The sequence below is a fragment of the Hyperolius riggenbachi genome, chromosome 5, assembly GCF_040937935.1.
Source record: "Hyperolius riggenbachi isolate aHypRig1 chromosome 5, aHypRig1.pri, whole genome shotgun sequence".
NCBI lineage: Eukaryota > Metazoa > Chordata > Amphibia > Anura > Hyperoliidae > Hyperolius > Hyperolius riggenbachi.
In genome coordinates this window covers 373,652,411-373,671,995 of record NC_090650.1, presented here as the reverse complement: position 1 = coordinate 373,671,995, position 19,585 = coordinate 373,652,411, and the positions used below count along the sequence as shown (strand labels likewise).

The following is a 19,585-nucleotide window of genomic DNA, read 5'->3' as shown; positions in this document are numbered from 1 at the left end:
TGTACAGTGCCTAGCACACAAATAACTAGACTGTGTTCCTTTTTTCTTTCTCTGTCTGAAAGAGTTAAATATCAGGTATGTAAGTGGCTTACTCAGTCCTGACTCAGACAGGAAGTGAATACAGTGTGACCATGTACAGTGCTGGGCACTGTACATACACATGTCTATCTCATCATGTCACATTTCACTTCAGGTATCCTCTAAGAGAGGGAAGCCTCAGGATCCTATTGCAGCTTCCCTCGCTACTCCATGGTCCCCCGTTGCTGAACATGGCTCCCCTTAACATCGGAGCCATGCAATTCCTCTTCCTATTGCGTGGCCGCGCAGTAGCCCCACGAGCCTGCTCGCGCACGTGCAGTAGCACAGAGCCCACGGCTCTGGTTTACTGCGCATGTGGGCTCGGTCGGCTATTGCGTGGCCACGCTATAGGTAGAGGAGCTGCGCGGCCCCGATGTGATTAAGGACAATGCCTTGTTGTGCAGAATTATCAACACACAGGACGATACAGTAACTTATTGCAGAAGGATCTGGATAGGATGGCTATATGGGCACATAAATGGGAGATGTAATTCAATGTTGCACAATGTAAAGTCTTGCATTTTGGTCATACCAGTGGTCTAGCACCATACAAAATAAACAGGATACAGAGGTTGATGTCAAACGTGGAGAGGGATTTAGGATTACTAGTTGACATCAAGTTAAATAATCACATTCAATGTCAAGCCGCTTCAGCTAAAGCAGGCATCAACCTAGTTTGCTCAGCCGAGTTTGCCTGTATCTAAAATCGGCCCTGCATGTACCACTCTGAAATTGGAAACCTGGGGATTTCTTATGGCAGCCCACACTACTAATGCTTCATTCTGCAAAGGTTTGCCATCCGCTTTTGAATACCCATACCTTCATTCACATTCACCAGCCACCTTTATAAACAAAGGCGGATCTGAACCAATCCAAGCAAGAACATGCGCCTGAATCCTCTAAATCTTTGTTGGAGAGAACTTGTAAGAAACTAATTTAGAGCATTTTCTTTCTTTTTCAACAAGTGTAAGCAAAGACAAGTAAAAATGCTGATCGTTATTTAATTTTGCCTGTAATAATGAACAATGCTTTTGTTGAGCTTCAGAGAAAGCTGAGCACAAATCCCCTGGCAGTTTTTCAGAATAAAAGTCGCTCCTGCTGATATTATTGTCAATTAGCGCACTATCCTCTTTCAGTGACAAACTCGCTGCTTAACGCACTTTGTTCCAGATGATTAATTGTATAATCCATCTCTACAAATGAGTGGCATTTACAGATAAGCACAGCCATTAGATGAAAACAAAGCCCGGGCGAGCAGAGAACAGCTCGGAAAAACAATGTCACTCATCAGAGCACAGAATTCAGTCACTTCAGAAAAGAATGCATTCTTTACCATAGTGTATACTGAAAGCTTTGTAAAGCAGCCTTACCAGTGAAATCACTCTTCACACAAGAATGAGGGAGCCAGTGGCACAGCCTCCATTTTCCAGCATTACTTGGAGTCAAAATTGGAGAAAAGCAAAACAAGACATTTTTGTTTCTTCTGGAAAAATGGTCAAAACCATAGTTAAAACTGGAGTCTTTATACCTGAACTGTGCTTAAAAAACTGTTAAATTTTACTTAACTACTTAAAGGGGCACTACAGCGAAAAACTGTCAACTTTAAAATATGTGCAAACATATACAAATAAAAAGTACATTTTTCCAGAGTAAGATGAGCCATAAATTACTTTTCTCCTATGTTGCTGTCACTTACAGTAGGTAGTAGAAATCTGACAGAAGTGACAGGTTTTGGACTAGTCCATCTCTTTATAGGGTATTCTCAGGGATATAAGGCATAAACAAAAAGTTACTGTGACCATCTTGTGGCCAAATAGTAAATCTACACCCTAAAGAATTTTTCATATACAAATACAATAGTTTTACAATAAAAATTAACTCATTACCTCCCACACTCCCCAATTTTTTTTTTTTTTGTAATAAAAAAAGAAAAAGAAATTTACAATAAAAAAAAATACATAAATAGTTACTTTAGGGACTGAACTTTTAAAATATTTATGTCAAGAGGGTATAACACTGTTACTTTATAAACTACAGGCTTGTAATTAGGGATGGACGCAAAACTGAAAACCATGCACCTTTATTTCCAAATAACATATTGGCGCCAAACATTGTGATAGGGACATAATTTAAACGGTTTTATAACCGGGACAAATGGGCAAATACATTTCATGAGTTTTAATTACAGTAGCATGCATTATTTAAAAACTATAATGGCCGAAAACTGAAAAATAATGAATTTTTTCCCACATTTTTCCTATTTTCCCATTAAAACACATTTAGAATAAAATAATTCTTGGCATAATGTCCCACCTAAAGAAAGCCTAATTGGTGGCGAAAAAAACAAGATATAGTTCATTTCATTGTGATAAGTAATGATAAAGATATAGACGAATGAATGGAAGGAGTGCTGAAAGGTGAAAATTGCTCTAGTGCTCAAGGGGTAAAACCCCTCAGTGGTGAAGTGGTTAAAGTGAACCTCCGGACTAAAAATCTACTCAGCAGAACTGAAAAGGCTTGGTGTTTAACAGTTTCACAACTTTGTTTTTCTTACCAAAGCATCATTTTTTAGCTAAGCTCCACCCATCAAAGAAAACTGCCCGGGCTTTTTTCCCCTGATGCTGTGCAAAGCATGATGGGATTTCCTATGTTGTTGTTCACGTTGCCTAGCAAATGGGAGGGGTGATCAGCACACAGGACAAGTACAATGTTCTGGAATTGCCATCTCTGTCCACAGACCTGAATGTAATTGAAAATCTATGGTGTGAGTTAAAGAGAGCTGTCCATACTCGGAAGCCATCAAAAATGAATGAACTAGAGATGTTTTGTTCAGAGGAATGGTCCAAAATACCTTCAACCAGAATCCAGACTCTCATTGGAACCTACAGGAAGCGTTAGGAGGCTGTAATTTCTGCAAAAGGAGGATCTACTAAATATTGATTTCATTTATTTTTTGTGGTGCTCAAATTTATGCACCTGCCTAATTTTGTTTAAACAACTATTGCACACTTTCTGTAAATCCAATTTACTCAATTTAACTTCTCAAATATCATTGTGTGTGTCTCCTATATGATATATTTAACTTATATTTTTTTTCGTAACAACCAACGATTTGTACAGAAAAATCATGACGATTAACAACGTTGCCCAAACTTTCGCATTCCACTGTATCTAGTGTCATTGGATTCAGCAGAATCAGGGCTTTTACAAACAATAAAATTTTTTGTCAGTAAATGGAATTCTTCTTTGAACAAAAACACAACAGAAAAATATTTTATTTTTGATTTCACTCTTTTTTTTTACATATTTCACTAAAAAATGTTGTTATATCTCCAAAAATAGTATTTCAGTGTTCAAGCCCAATTCATTACGGAAAAAAAAAACAATATATATATTATGTCCTATTTCACGTAGGTTCAGGTATAGTAAACTTCCTCTCCAGGTCCCGGACAATCTGTCAACATGGTTTTTGGCATCCTGACTCTGGATATAGTAGAAAAGTGGGTGGTGCATGTGTCATCATATGTCAGTGTGAATCCATGGTCTGCTGCTCTCTTCAGGCTGGTGCTGCAAGGCATTTGTTGCAAGTCCCACCCGCGGAAGTATCGGAGCCACTCACAGGAAGCGAGTCGTTGCCTTCATTCAGTGACAGCTGCAATTTTTAAAGTGTACCAGAGCTGAATAAAAGTAAGAGTTTTATACGTACCTGGGACTTCCTCAAGCCCCATCCGCACGGATCGCTCCCACGTCGCTGTCCTCAGTCTTCTGTACCGGGTCCCGTAACTTCAGCCAGTCTGCACAAGAGAAGTGCACCCTCCAGTGGCTGCTGGAGAGATACGTAAATAGCGCACTTCACTTGCGTCAGACTGGCCGCGACTGGAGGAAGTTATGGAACCTGGTACAGAAGACGGAGAAGACTGAAGACGGCGGCGTGGGAGTGATCCGTGCGGATGGGGCTGGAGGAAGCCCCCAGGTATGTTTAAAACCCTTACTTTTTATTCAGCTCTGGTTTCCTTGAGGCCTTGTTCACATTGCGTTTCCGTCCGCGTTGGGCGGTTTTTGACACGTATTTTTTTTCCGATTCCCGGCACTTGTGTGGTCAAGTCGTTTTTTGCTTAGCGGCTTTCTAAGAGTTTTTATTTCCCCGAGCGGATTTGTAATTCACTCCCTGACACAAGTCAGGAAGTGAACTCTTTTACCCAGATGAGAATAAATACAATGTATTTATTTTTAAAAAACACGAGCGCAATCGCCTTATTGCGCATTTTTCGATTTTCCTATACCTTCCATTGAGGCGTAATCGCTCTGAAAATGGTACGCGCACCGATTTGCTAGCCGCACAGCCCTTCTCATAGACATTCATTGTGCTCGCGGTTGGGGGGTGTTATTAAAAAACGCACGCGGGCGAAAAAAAGGCCGAAAACCCCTGCAGTGTGAACAAGCCCTTAAGGAGCCCTGGATACTGTACCAGAAATACTGTCCAGCCTGGCTATGCAGCCCTAAGGTATACTAAACCTTGTAGTCCACCAAATGTGTAAGTGCTTATACTGCACCTTCAATTTGCAGCAGATAATGTACCAGGGCATGCTGGGCCAATTATAGGACAATTTCTGATATAGTAAACATTTCCCAGTCCCTTGGAGTCTACTATAACAAGATTATACTGTAAGTGTGAATAAATATGTATTTCAAATTGGGGGAGGTGTTATAGTGTCAAAGCAATCAGGTGTTCATTGGTTGCTTTGCATAGCCAAAGACATTGCTCAAGTTTTATTTGCACTAAATTAGCCCCAGTATATGTAAGAGTGTACATGTGCTAAACAGAGCTTTCACTGCTATTTTGTGATTATATCCCTTCTAAGAAGTGTACTGTGGAGTCCAGAGCACCTTGTGCTATGGTAATTCTGGAAGCAAACCATAAAAGGTATAATCTAGCATGCAATGTAAGTCATGTTAGAGCAGAAAAAGCCTGCTATTGTAAGCTGTGGTGTAATATGCTGTCACGTTGATCCCCAAAAGGTTAGGCAAACATTATGATTTCCATTTAGCGATTTCAAGAGAACGTAACAGATTTACGTGGCAAGGCAGCTCCTTACTAATACAAGTGGACATTGTGTTTGAAACAAAACTTCTCCTTCATTAGTAGCCCAGCAGGCTGTGGGAGGCTTTGAAATGAAATCTCTGCAGGTAATAACAGGTTCCTGCCTCATGTAGAATAGGAAATAGGGAAATTGCACAGCTCTGTATATCAGCAGCACGGTCTCCACTGCTGGCTTAATCTATTGTGCCGCATAAATGGAGGGTAGGCTGCAGAGCTTCAGTGCAGTCTATGGCTACACGGCAGGACTGAGAACCAAGTTTGACTTTATGGTAATTCAGTATGCTTTTCCGTTCAGGCTTAGGGCCCCTTCACACTGAGATTAGTGCATTGCGTTATAACACAGCAGACTGCCGACGTGCAATGGACATGTGGCAAATTAACGCAGAGATGGATTAAAGGACTACTCCAGCAAAAAAATTAAGCAGTTAAAATCTGACAGAACCGACAGGTTTTGGACTAGTCCATCTCCTCATGGGGGATTCTCAGTGTTTTCATAAGCATTTCCAGAATAGCAGTTGCTAAATCTAACTGACAAAATAGTGTGCAAGGGAGTAGAGAGGATGGTTCGTTTCTGACTATTTTGGCAGTTATACTGCCGTTCAGGAAACCCTGAGAATCCCCCATGAGGAGATGGACTAGTACAAAATCTGTCAGATTTTTACTGCTTTCTGTTTTCACGATAGTGGTCCTTTAAGGTGAAATGGGGCCCTAGGCAAGGTAGGTCCTTTTGGTAATTTGAGATGCGAGAGAGGTCAGGGAAAGTGGTATTTGTGGCCCCCAACACCCATTAGGCCCCAGGCACCTGCCTAGGTTTCCTTGTGGGTGATCCTGCTCTGAACGATCATAAACCTCTACATTAGTCCTGCAATTAACGAACAACAGAGGCATGTATGCATGGTTGTTAAAGAGGAACTGTAGTGAAAATAACATAATGAATAAAATTGCTTATTAATTACAGTATTTATCTATGGATTGTTTAGTCAGTGTTTTCCCATTGTAAAATCTTTCTTCTCTCTGATTTACATTGTGACATTTATCACTGGTGACTCCTTTAGTTCTGTCAGGTGATCTGTACGGAATGTTTGTTACTGAGAGTTCTATGCACAGAGGGAGATATTGCTTGCTTGGCAGTTGAAAAAAGACTGCTATTTCCCACAATGCAACGAGGTTCACAGACAGCAAACTGTCAGGACCATGGTCATGACATCACACTGTGGGAGGGGTCTCACCACAATATCAGCTACATGGATTCCCCTGATAATCGATTCGAGAATTGGTAAAGATTTCTTGTGGAAAAGGGGGTATCAACTACTGACTGGAATGAAGTTCAATCCTTGGTTTAAGTTCCCCTTTAAAGAGACTCCGTAACAAAAATTGCATCCTGTTTTTTATCATCCTACAAGTTCCAAAAGCTATTCTAATGTGTTCTGGCTTACTGCAGCACTTTGTACTATCACAGTCTCTGTAATAAATCAATGTATCTTTCCCTTGTCAGACTTGTCAGCCTGTGTCTGGAAGGCTGCCAAGTTCTTCAGTGTTGTGGTTCTGCTATGCACTCCCCCCTCAGGGGGGAAAGAAACACACAAATGATCTCTTGAGATTCAAAAGAAAAGCCTGTATACAGCCTGCTTGTGTATGGATGTATTTTCTATGTGTGGACATGCTGTACATCAACCTACTTCCTGTTTTGGTGGCCATTTTGTTTGTTTATAAACAAACTTTTTAAAACTGTTTTTAACCACTTTTAATGCGGCGAGGAGCGGCGAAATTGTGACAGAGGGTAATAGGAGATGTCTCCTAACGCACTGGTATGTTTACTTTTGTGCGATTTTAACAATACAGATTCTCTTTAAAGGGAACCTTAACTGAACGGGGGGGGGGTTAAAGAGTTTCACTTACTTGGGGCCATTACCAGCGCCCTGCAGCAGTCCTGTGCCCTCGGAGCCGCTCTGGAATCCTCTAGTCCCCCGCTGTCACTTAGTTTCGTTTTTGACGACTCACCAGTCGGCCGGCCGCCATGCGTATTATTGGGCGCATTCCCTACTGCAATTGGCGCTGTTGCGTACAAAAATACGCGTTGTCGCATTCCGCACGCGTAGATATGCGGCATCGCATATTTTGGTACGCGTTGCGGTCCGCAACAGCGCTAATACTTACTTTACAATACACACTTTTCAACTTTTAACCCTTGAAAATCTTCTGAAAAGTCAGAGGTCGTCTTATACGCTGGGTGTCATTGATGCCAGGTGATACGCCCTATCCTGTTACCGACACTCAGGTCTTGCTGCTGAGGATTGTAGTGAAGCGGCGCAGGCGCACATGTGCGAGATCTGAGAGGCAGATAAAGAGGTAAATAGGATACAAGGGCAGGCCAAAAGGGTGAAAGAGATATGTTTTATGGGCAGAGCGGGAGCTATTCTTCCACACCGCTCTGATAAACAGGGAGTCAGGGAGAGCTGACCAATCCAACCAGTCAATCAACTATATACTGGGTACCACATACAGTACAGCACCAGGATCTGTTCATACATAGCACCAGCATATTATATTTTGTTAATTTTTATTTGGTGCGTTGGAAGAGGGGTAGTCTTATATGGCAAGTATATCCCAAATTCTATATTTTAACTGGAGAAGTTGGAGGGTCATCTTATACGCCCAGTCGTCTTCTACACCGGAATATACAGTACTAAATGTGCGTTCTATTTTGTTACTTTGTATTATTCACACTTGGTTGTACATGGTGTATATCTTTTAGGCAGGGAACACACCTTACTATTTTCGTACGCGTTTTCTGCACAGAAAAACTGAGAACTCATGTTAACCAATGGGCTAGTTCACACATAATTTGGTTTTCACACGCAGAAAAAAAAAACCTGACATTCTGAATCATGAATCTGCACATTTTGTCATTTTTTTGTATCAATTACATTAGCTGCAGTGAAACAACGCACGCGGTTTCCTGCATACAAACACGCATGGTGTGCAGAAAACGTAGGCAGATAAAAGCGTGCAGAAAACTGAAAGATAAGTGTGTTCCCTGCCTTAAAGTGGACCCAAATTAAAAATACAGGATGTTAGAAATAAAATCTATTTTCTAAATTATAATAATAAATAGCAGCTTTTTTTTCAGCTGCATGATGACATGTAAAATATTTTATATATTTGTTGGAGGAACCCCTCCCTTCCTTTCCTATTGCTGGGACAGAATCCGGCAAACTGGTGGAGTAGATGGTGTCCGGCAAAGGAGGAATTGCTAACGGCTGCCACCTGTATAACCCTAGTTATGGAATGAGAAGGGTGAAAAGCATGCACTGAAATGCTCATAGGCTTGAAGGAGTGTTTATTTATCTTTGCATGTGTCAGTGGTGCAACTAAATATTTTGATTTAAAAAAAATGTTTGCTTTGGGTCCACTTTAATAAAGCTTGTTTTTTTGTTTGAAAAAAACAAAAACAAAAGCCGTATGCAGTATTATGCATAGCTGCAATGTTTAGCGAGCTTGATACACTAACAACTTCATCTATTCTTTAGGAATGTTTACCTCGGTTTCTCCTAAATACAGACATCAAAAGCTTAGTTACTTTTTGTGCAAATATTTTTTTTTTAATTTTAAACTATAAATATACAATACTATACAATACTATAAATCAGCCTCATAATTTAGAACACATACAATATAGATAGTGAAATTAAAACTCATCAATGAGCTGTACACATACACATCTATAAACAGATGTAACTATTACATTATTGTAGCTGCAGAGATGGGCCAAGAGGCAGAAACGTCTGATCTCAAAACTGGGAGACAATAAAGCTCAGTCAAAATGTATATCGTTGGAACTGAAAATGCATCGTTTGCCATGCACTAGACTCTAGTGACTAGAGAGAGCCTATGAGATGTTACATACTGAATTTAGCCTTAATGACACATTTAATCATTACATGTACTTATAAAGTTATAACAACCTGCCAGTTCTGTTCCTTCCAAATCTCTCCCCCGAGCCCTTTGTCTGCTGAATTCTGGCATGTAGCTCCGCCCCCTTGCAGAAAAACACCTCAGTGCTTTCTCTACTCGAGATAGGCCCTTTTCTGCAAGAGGGTGGGGCTATGCGCCATAAGGTCGGTAGACACAGGGCTCAGGGAGAGATTTAGAAGCAAAAGAGCCAGCAGGTTGTTATAACTTTATAGTAGAAGACTAATGATTAAATGTAGGCAATGTGTACATGATAATGCATACTTATCTACTATAAACAACCATTTTTGGTGATGGACTGCATCGTACAGTGCAATGCTGTGGTTTGATAGATTTTTTAATAGATTTAATGCTGAAATCTATTAACAACCTATGCCTAGTGTGTGGAAGGATTTTTTCCCTCTCTGACCAGATTTGACCTAAGAGGGATCGATGTTTTGTCCACATCTGGTGCCCATCTGTAGGTAAAGGGCCACCTTTAGTTTGAGCAGCGCTTTAGCTCTGGTGAAGTTCTGGCACATCTTGATGCCGTGGTCTAGTCACATGACCTGTGTGAGAGTGCTACAAGTCTTGCTGAATGTCACTTAGTGCACTGGTGAGACGCCTTATCTTTTCCTCCATGGCTCTCTTACTACTGGCCGTTTCCTGCAGCAGTTGCCGCATTTCCTCTTCCACTTGGTAAACCTGTAACATGACGGGAAACTGCATTTTTTTCGGCAAATTTATTTGTTTGTTTTTTGCAAACTCACCAACTTATGCTTTATAGAATTACTTGATTATTTGTGGCATTTTTTTTTTACCTAAACAACGCGGAAATAAGTAATAATAATATATTATAATAATCCATACAAGGTTGCATGGTAACATTCAGTATTTAGTATGCAAAACATGATTGGTTTCCTAATCAGATGCCCACGGCTAAATACAACACTCCTGATTTAATTTAAAGTAAATGGGAACTGTATATATATATATATATATATATATATATATATATATATATATATATATATATATATATATATATATATATATATATATATATATGATCTTCTCAAAAATAAGCATACTGTGATAAAGTTCATTATTTTCTGTAATGTACTGATAAACATTAGACTTTGATATATTTTAGATTCAAATACACACAACTGAAGTAGTTCCAAGCCTTTTATTGTTTTAATATTGATGATTTTGGCATACAGCTCATGAAAACCCAAATTTCCTATCTCAAAAAATTAGCATATTTCATCCAACCAATAAAAGAAAAGTGTTTTTAAAACAAAAAAAGTCAACCTTCAAATAATTATGTTCAGTTATGCACTCAATACTTGGTCGGGAATCCTTTTGCAGAAATGACTGCATCAATGCGGCGTGGCATGGAGGCAATCAGCCTGTGGCACTGCTCAGGTGTTATGGAGGCCCAGGATGCTTCGATAGCGGCCTTAAGCTCATCCAGAGTGTTGGGTCTTGCGTCTCTCAACTTTCTCTTCACAATATCCCACAGATTCTCTATGGGGTTCAGGTCAGGAGAGTTGGCAGGCCAATTGAGCACAGTAATACCATGGTCAGTAAACCATTTACCAGTGGTTTTGGCACTGTGAGCAGGTGCCAGGTCGTGCTGAAAAATGAAATCTTCATCTCCATAAAGCTTTTTCAGCAGATGGAAGCATGAAGTGCTCTAAAGTCTCCTGATAGCTAGCTGGCACCTTGATTTCCGAATGACATGTAAAAGTTGCTTTCATCTGAAAAAGGTACTTTGGACCACTGAGCAACAGTCCAGTGCTGCTTCTCTGTAGCCCAGGTCAGGCGCTTCTGCCGCTGTTTCTGGTTCAAAAGTGGGTTCATGCTTCCATCTGCTGAAAAAGCTTTATGGAGATGAAGATTTCATTTTTCAGCATGACCTGGCACCTGCTCACAGTGCCAAAACCACTGGTAAATGGTTTACTGACCATGGTATTACTGTGCTCAATTGGCCTGCCAACTCTCCTGACCTGAACCCCATAGAGAATCTGTGGGATATTGTGAAGAGAAAGTTGAAAGACGCAAGACCCAACACTCTGGATGAGCTTAAGGCTGCTATCGAAGCATCCTGGACCTCCATAATACCTGAGCAGTGCCACAGGCTGATTGCCTCCATGCCACGCCGCATTGAAGCAGTCATTTCTGCAAAAGGATTCCTGACCAAGTATTGAGTGCATAACTGAACATAATTATTTGAAGGTGGACTTTTTTTGTTTTAAAAACACTTTTCTTTTATTGGTCGGATGAAATATGCTAATTTTTTGAGATAGGAATTTTGGGTTTTCATGAGCTGTATGCCAAAATCATCAATATTAATACAATAAAAGGCTTGAACTACTTCAGTTGTGTGTTTTTGAATCTAAAATATATGAAAGTCTAATGTTTATCAGTACTTTACAGAAAATAATGAACTTTATCACAGTATGCTAATTTTTTGAGAAGATCCTGTATATAAACAGATACCCACCTATGGAGAGGGAATGCTCTGGGTCCCATAGAGCCTTCCCGCTCCCCTCTCGGTCCCCCTTCCAGTGCTGGTTTCCTGGTAGCAGTATTCGACCAATTTGTTCAATTACTGCTCTCTCCGCCGCAGGGAGGCTTAGAAAGTCTTCGGGGGCCTGAGTGTTCCTGAAAACGGGCGGCTCCATACTGCGCAAGCTCCACCTCTCAAGCATTTGCACGTGCGCAGTATGGAGCCGCCTGTCTTCAGGAGGACTCGGCTCCTGAAGACTTCCGAAGTCTCCCACGGTGGGGGATTCAAACGGAGGAGCTGCCGCTGCAACAAGGGGACTGGGAGAGGAGAGCTCTATAGGACCCAGAGCCTTCCCTTTCCTTAGGTAAGTATCTGGTTTATTTTTTTTAATATCATCAATTCCCATTGACTTTAAACAACAGCATTATACTTTTACAAAAGAGTTCCTAAAATTTAGCTTTTATTATTCTGTTAAAAACATTAAACCTGCATTTAGACCATATGTTTCCTTATCTTTCTCTGGGGGAGAGTAAAATCAGAGGTCACTATGTATAAGGCTTGGCTTGCCCTCACACATAAGGTATACCCTCTAGACCAGACTAAATAATGTTCCTGTATCTAGATACACATTACCACATCAAACACCCCAACATGTTTCACCCCATATAAATAGTGGCTTCATCAGGGGTACATATAAGAAAGTGCATAAGTTCTCAAGGTGCTATACAGACACAATTATAAGATACCCAGCGCTACCAGCATACCATGAGCAAAACAGGTGAATCGGGCACCGGTGGCAAAATGGGTGCCTGGTAGCCCACAATGTTAATTGCAGCTATAAGGGCACCCAATGTATAATTTGGGCACGCAATAAATTGTGGTTGCAGGTGGCACAGATATCGGTAGACGGAATGTTAAGTGGTGGAGATTGTGTCGGGGGTAGGTTGGTGTTAGGAGTAGGTAGAGCAGTGCTGTCCATCTCCAGTCCTCGAGTGCCGAGGTCCTCACACATTCCAGGCACAACTCTAAATGATGGGACTGAATCAGGAGAGGTGTGGTTCATCAAGTAGAACTCATTCCTCCCTTTCTTAGTCCATCCTAAAACACTGGCAGGGATAAGGCCCTGGAAGAAATGGAGTTGTACGGCCCTGCGGTAGAGGGATGGTTAGTGTGAGAATAGGGTTAGGTTAAGTGACAGTAAAATATTGGTACAAATGATATTCTACTTTTGGAATTAGCCAGACCCCAATAGTAGAAGATCAGTAATTTTACTGATATTCTACTTGTGCCTTCCCCTGGCGCCCTTTTTCAACGCATGTGCCATGAGGCCCTCTCTGACACACAACAGTAATCCAATACATTGTGCCAGTCACTAGTGTTTATTCTGCTACGAGATTCGCAATAAAAAAGGAAATACAGAAATACATCCCATTTGGTTGAGCCCAAGTGTCTGTGTGTGTGTATATGGAGTTACATTACATGTAGACTTATTTATAGGAGTGAAATGATGTGTGGTCTGTATGTGCATCCCTCAACCCCCCGTGAAGCCCCTGGGCTGAATCTGGTCCACAGAAAACAGGATTGGCAGAGCAGGAGTTTCTCAGCCGTTACTGACTGAACGTGGCTATGGACAAACTTACTCTCTCATTAGCTGCTTCTATTTCCTTCTGCTTGTCACGGGCCACTTTGACAAGTTCAGCTTGGTGAGCAGCCAGAATAGACTCCAGTTGTCTCCGAAATGCATCGTCTACTGAGTGTAGCTTCTCCATTGTGATCCTAGGCAGAGAGATATTTACTATAGCAATGAAATATGAATGGTAAGCAATCAGAGGCATCAGGAGGCCACACTGGAGGGGAGGTTGTCACAGGCATGCATGCTTCCTTTTCAAAGACTAAAGGCTCATTCCCACTACAGAACACATACACTAACGGGATCTCGTGCATGCGTTGCTAACGCATGGAATGCATGTCATGGTGCATTAAAGCACAGCCGTCGGCAGCATACACAGTAAAATCCATCGGGAAACATGCGCATTATGCAATAAAATTTTCCCAGATGCGTTACATCGTAACGCACAACTATAATTTGAATGGTAACAAGAAAGCCTATGGACTTGCATATTGCCATGTGGATTGAACACTAGGGGCTCGATTTACTAAAGCGTGATAACACAGTTATCACGTGTTAAAGCTTTACAAGCACGCGTGTAAATATTGTGCGCGCGTGTTGCGCGTGAAAAGTTTAGCGAGCGCATGATAATTTTCATCGCGTTACACTTCACATGATAAGCGCGCTTTTCACGTGATAGGTACGGAAGTACGGACCTTCGCACGGTAAGCAGATAGAGCGGGGGACAGGAGGATACAAACTACACTGCATGGCCACAGGACAGCTGCAGGACGGGGGGGCGATCACACTGCGGGGACCCGGCGGAACTGCACGGAGGGCGCGGATGGCGTCCTCCGTGCATTTAAAAGCGACTAAGGTACTTATCTTTTTTCGCTATTTGGGCTTGTAAGTCCTTTAAAGGCAAAAAAACAGCTGATGAATGTTAAGGAGCAATCATTATAAACACATGCATCGTTGCATTTAGCGCGCGCAAAGTTCTATGCTGATCACGCACAAAATTTCAAGCGGATCGTGTGATGTGTGTACAAGAGAAATGGTACCTAGCACCAGATGTAGCAGGGTGGATCAACCGGATTCCGGATGGGGAGCGTGCTCATCCACAGCAATGTCCATATGTTGTGAGACAGAGAGAAAAGCGGGGCACCACTCCTCCATACAAACCCTTTATTATCCAGTTGGGTGACAGCAGGTACAGAGAAAAAAGCAGTGGGGGTCTGGGGCACCCTAGACCCCCACTGCTTTTTTTCTCTGTACAAGCTGTCACCCAACTGGATAATAAAGGGTTTGTATGGAGGAGTGGTGCCCCGATTTTCTCTCTGTCTCACAACATATGGATCGTATGATGTGCTGTGTGCAGTTATGAAGCGTGATCTGCATTCCGTTCACGTGATCTGCAGTGATATCACGTGATACTGATGTTTATCACGTGATATCCCGCCTTTGTGCGCGAAGTCATTAGTTATCGCGTGCAAACCTTTACGCGCCTGAAATTGCACGCAAAAGCCCTTATCACAGCCGTGATAAGCGTTATCAAGCTTTAGTGAATCAAGCCCCATGTGCATTGCGTCAGAACTGACAGGGCAGCACATAATGTGAATGAGCCCTAGGACAAAGCTTTCAATAAGAAGTTCTTCAAATGTATGAAGAGTACCCAATAACAATACAGAGAACCAAAAGCACAAAATAACCAAAACCTTCTAAGGTGAAAGCCTTCACTAGTATAGGTCTGCCTCCTTATAACCAAAGTTGTTGGTAGTTTATCACTCCCGCATGACCTAAAAAGTAAGACCCATAATGCACTGCTTCAGGAGACTACACTGAGCCGTACAACTTTCTGCCCCCATCCAGAACACGTGGATGTGATAACCTTCTGGCTTTATTAGTAAATAAAACAAAACACTAAGATAAAAAGTTTGGGTTGATTGATTTTCTAGGCTGATTCTAAACGTAGTTTCCTTTCTCAAGGTTATCCAGTTTGGCTGCTATAAGAAGGTCTGTATTTTCAAGTCTACCCCCCTGGAGGAGCACGCAGTCAGAAGTAAACAGTATGAGTTGTGGCACTTGTAAGGGTAAATGTATAGGGTCTTACTGGGAGAACTGGAATCATTTTAAAAATGCCATCTACCTGGTCAGAAATTGCCCCCTTCGCCTGTGTCACATCAGATCACAGTCAGGGCTTCTGAGAGATTTGTGAACATCAGGGCTGTGGAGTCGGTCTAAAAATCCACCGACTCCGACTCCTCAGTTTAGGATTCCACCGACTCCGACTCCACGACTCCGACTCCTCTAATTTGCATATTACAATTTTGTTGATTAAAAGTATGTAACATGAAATTCGTCTCTTAACTGCCAACGCTTAGGAATTTTACAAGACAACTGAAGTGAGAAGGATATGTAGACTACTATATTTATTCCCTTTAGACTAAAACTAGTCCTTGGTAAGAGTACTTGTAAAAGGTACAAACCGGAACAAAGAACATCTATCAGGCCCTAGGCAATGTAAGTGTGGGTACATGTAAGAATGATGTGCAGGTACTCTGCAGGGGAATGAGGAGATTGTAAACAGACAACACCTCTGTGTTCAATGTGCACAGCATTCTCAGTGGATTCCCTGCAGCTCTGTGGGGAGTGCATATGTAGAGTATAGTACTACTGTGTAACAAAGTAAACCTGAGACAGATGAAATTAAAGTTTTATACATACCTGGGGCTTCCTCCAGCCGCCTTCAGGATAATCAGTCCCTCGTTGTCCTCCTCCGCCACCTGGATCTTCTGCTATGAGTCCAGGTACTTGAGCCAGTCAGGCGTAGTGCGCATGCACACACTCCGCCGCCAGGAGCATACTACACCTGTGCAGCACTATTGCGCAGGTGCAGAATGTTCCTGGCTGTGGGAGCGGCATGCGGCCGGACAGCGCTGACTGGCTGAATTACCAGGACTCATAGCAGAAGATCCGGGTGGTGGAGGACAGCGAGGGACTGATTAGCCTGAAGGGGGCTGGAGGAAGCCCCAGGTATGTATAAAACTTTACTTTTCATCCGTCTCAGTTACCCTTTAATTTGTAGTCACCAAACCAAATTTTAACAACATATCAAATTATTTGATTTCATCAGCAAAGGGAGTGCATACATTTGCATAAATCAGCATCAATGCAGAATTATTTCCATCTCGTTGACCATCTCTATTAGTGACACAGCTACACATCAGGCTTTATTCTTACAGCATAGATGTTATTTAGTATATATAAGAGATTCCTGTGTACACATCATATAAACAGTCACAATCAGATATGTATATCTGACCTTAAAAATACGGGGACTGCTTTATTGAAGCAGCACAAGTAACTAATTTTGATTGGTTTATTTCATTTTTGTGGACTAAGCACAGCTATTACTGTATATATACATTATTTTTCATGACTATTATCTGAGAAATAGAACATTTTATCATATTTTCTATTTTAATTACAGTTACAAATTCATTAGGAGTCGGAGTCGGTGCATTTTTTCCCGACTCCGACTCCAGGCACCCAAAATTGCCCGACTCCACGACTCCGACTCCGACTCCACAGCCCTGGTGAACATGACCCCCGTGAAAGCTGCAATCTTCTGCCACCTACTAATAGACATTTCTTGAATGTTTAGTCTAGGCTTATTGGACCACTTATGGTATCTCCAATGGAGGCACTTGGGTACCTGTGAAGATGCCTTAGTGAGTCGGGCCCAGTCTATAAAATAGATAGGAGAGTGCTGTCCCGCTTCATTGACATGGAGGCCAGGTTCCTGGGAGTCTTGGTCTGGAGGGGGTGGAGCATAACTGGGAAGAGAATAGTGGGCTTGGCAAAAAACACAGAGGCAATGAAACCTAGCCAGGAGCTATGCAGCAGAGATGGTGTATTGAAAATGTCAATGCCCTAGGGGGAAGAGCTGAGCAGAGAGAAAGAAGTGGGCCTGGCATAAGTAGTGAGAGGAGGGGGATTGACACAGTAAACAGAGGGGCTGCAGCAAGAGTCTGGGCCTCCAGTTGGACGGCACTGAGGTTGGACATATTAAGGGAGGGAATGGATAGTGCAAGCACCAAGGGAAGTGGTAAGACAGATTTGTGGAGGTACATGTTGGGGAGGGGGGTTTTGGGGCGTAGTTATGTAGGCTAAATACAACTGGATGGTCACACAATGTGGGTGGATAAGATAGGAAGAGGAGGTGCTTTTAGATTCAGGAATTGGTCATTCTGATTACAGTAGTGAGTGTGGGATCTTTATGTGGATTTTATAACTGCTACACTAGAATCTGAATACTGTACATAATGAGGCTGTGTGATGCTAACAAGATCATGTGCCTGTGCACAGAGGCGTAGCTATGGGTGGGCAAAGGGGAACACATGTCCCTGGGTGCAGCACTGTAAGGGGGCGCAGAGCATGGCCATCGCACCCCCAAGTGAGTGGGAGGCAGCTCGCTGGTTGCCTGAAGTGCCCCTGTTTCTCTCCCTCCCTCTGCAGAGGAGTGCAGAAGTGTTAACAGCAGTAGGACAAGGGGGGCAAATCTGGCTAACTATAGTGGGTGCATCTGGCTATCTATATGTGGGGAAGGGAGACACATCTGGCTATCTAAATATGGGGAAGGGAGGCACACCTGGCTATCTAAAGGCGGGCACATTTGGCTATCTAAACAGCAGTTGCACATTTGGCTCCACCTATGACCACATCCACATTCTGATGCATGGCCATGCCCAATTTGCCCAGAAGGGGGCGCAAAAACTGTCTTTGTCCCCGGGTGCTGAAAAGCCTAGCTACGCCTCTGCCTGTGCAGCCTACAGTTCACCACTATCCATACTCTTCAGCCTTGACACATATAGGTTAGTATGCGCGCGGCTTTCTGCTGATTGATACACAGCACAGACGCATCAGGCGATAATACTTTGATGCAGCAACTGTGATGGGAAGCAGAGATAGGAGCACACGATAGGCACATAACACCAATAATACAGGCCAGAATTTCACAAAGTTTAAACTCAGCACCGCTTTCTACTCACTTCTGGTGTTGAAGGCTTTTGTCTCTCTCTTCAATCAGCCGCTTCTCCTTGGCGTCATAATTCTCTTTCATCTGCCTGACTTGTGTTTCAAGCTGGCTTAGTAATTCTGCTTTATCCTGCCACTTCTTATTCATTGCACTATGAATAGAAAGAGCAAATGCTTCATATGAGCACAGATTTGACATCAAACAGCACACGCCACATTTACTAAAACCTCTGCTCCGGAGGCTGCTAAATCACCTATAAGCTTTCTTCACATCTTCCAGGTCGGCCTCCTTCTCCTCTAGCAGGAGTTTGATTTCCTCCTTTCTCTCGGTTTGCCTTTCCAGCTTCTCTTTCAGCTCATGTAATTGTATTGCTCTTTCATCGCTTTGCTCTTTTAGTGCTTTTTCCATCTCTAGGTTCTGTGCATGCAGCTTTCTGATGCGTTCATCTCTCTCCTGCAACCCCTGACAACACAGAGGGGAGAACCGGCAACATCACTTCAGCTGAAAGTTCTGCAATACTGGAAAGTTGAGGTGCACCTTAAACTGAGAGGGATATGGATGATTCCTTTTAATCAATACCAGTTGCTTGGCAGTCCTGCTGATCTCTTTGGCTGCAGTAGTGGCTGAATGACACACCTGAAACACGCATGCAGCTAATCCAGTCTGAGCATGCTTCAGTCAGAGCAACTGATCTGCATGCTAGTTCAGGGGCTGTGGCCAAAAGTATGAGACACGGGATCAGCAGGAGAGTCAGGCAACTAGTATTATTTAAAAGAAAAAATCAATATCCCTCTCAGTTTAGGTTCACTTTAAGCCCTAAACTGAACACAGCTAATTCCCAATGGAATAAGTTTCATTATTGTCAATTAAAAGTATTGCCTTGGATACCAAAACCTTATTCAAAAACATGTTGCGCCTTGGTTACAATGCAGTAATTAGTGATCATTCAGGTTTGTACAGCGGTGATTGCTGGGATGGATGATGTGTAGAACCTGTGAGCTACCATAGTTACCTGCACATTATTAGCAGGTGTCTGGCACTCTCCCAGCTCCATTGGAATGAATAGGGAAACAGAGCATGCACTTTCACATTTCCTGTTTTCATTCCCAGACATTGCAGGCGTTTGTGGACAGGCCAATCATTAAATAAATGTGCAGTGAGCCTTAACTACGGTGCTTGGCAATGTGTGTGTGTTTTGTTTAAGTATTGTGCATGTATCCGTTTACCAATTTTGGCAAGTCCCACTGATGATTTGCCTGGTGCCAGAATTCCTGTTGGCCCTGAACAATGAGC

At 42.4% G+C, this 19,585-nt stretch overlaps 1 protein-coding gene across 2 annotated transcripts in view; it reads right to left on the bottom strand.

The window, feature by feature from the left end:
• Window positions 1-8,770: 8,770 nt before the first annotated feature.
• The window catches only part of LRRCC1 (leucine rich repeat and coiled-coil centrosomal protein 1), an 87,222-nt gene continuing 76,407 nt past the window's right edge, over window positions 8,771-19,585 (bottom strand). For both annotated transcript variants that reach the window (XM_068237576.1, XM_068237575.1), the window contains 4 exons: window positions 18,546-18,754; window positions 18,306-18,443; window positions 13,286-13,421; window positions 8,771-9,835 (listed from right to left, as the gene is read on the bottom strand). In XM_068237576.1, coding sequence (XP_068093677.1) covers window positions 9,713-9,835; window positions 13,286-13,421; window positions 18,306-18,443; window positions 18,546-18,754 — 606 coding nt within the window. In that variant the 3' untranslated portion in view covers window positions 8,771-9,712. The remainder of the gene's footprint in view (window positions 9,836-13,285; window positions 13,422-18,305; window positions 18,444-18,545; window positions 18,755-19,585) is intronic.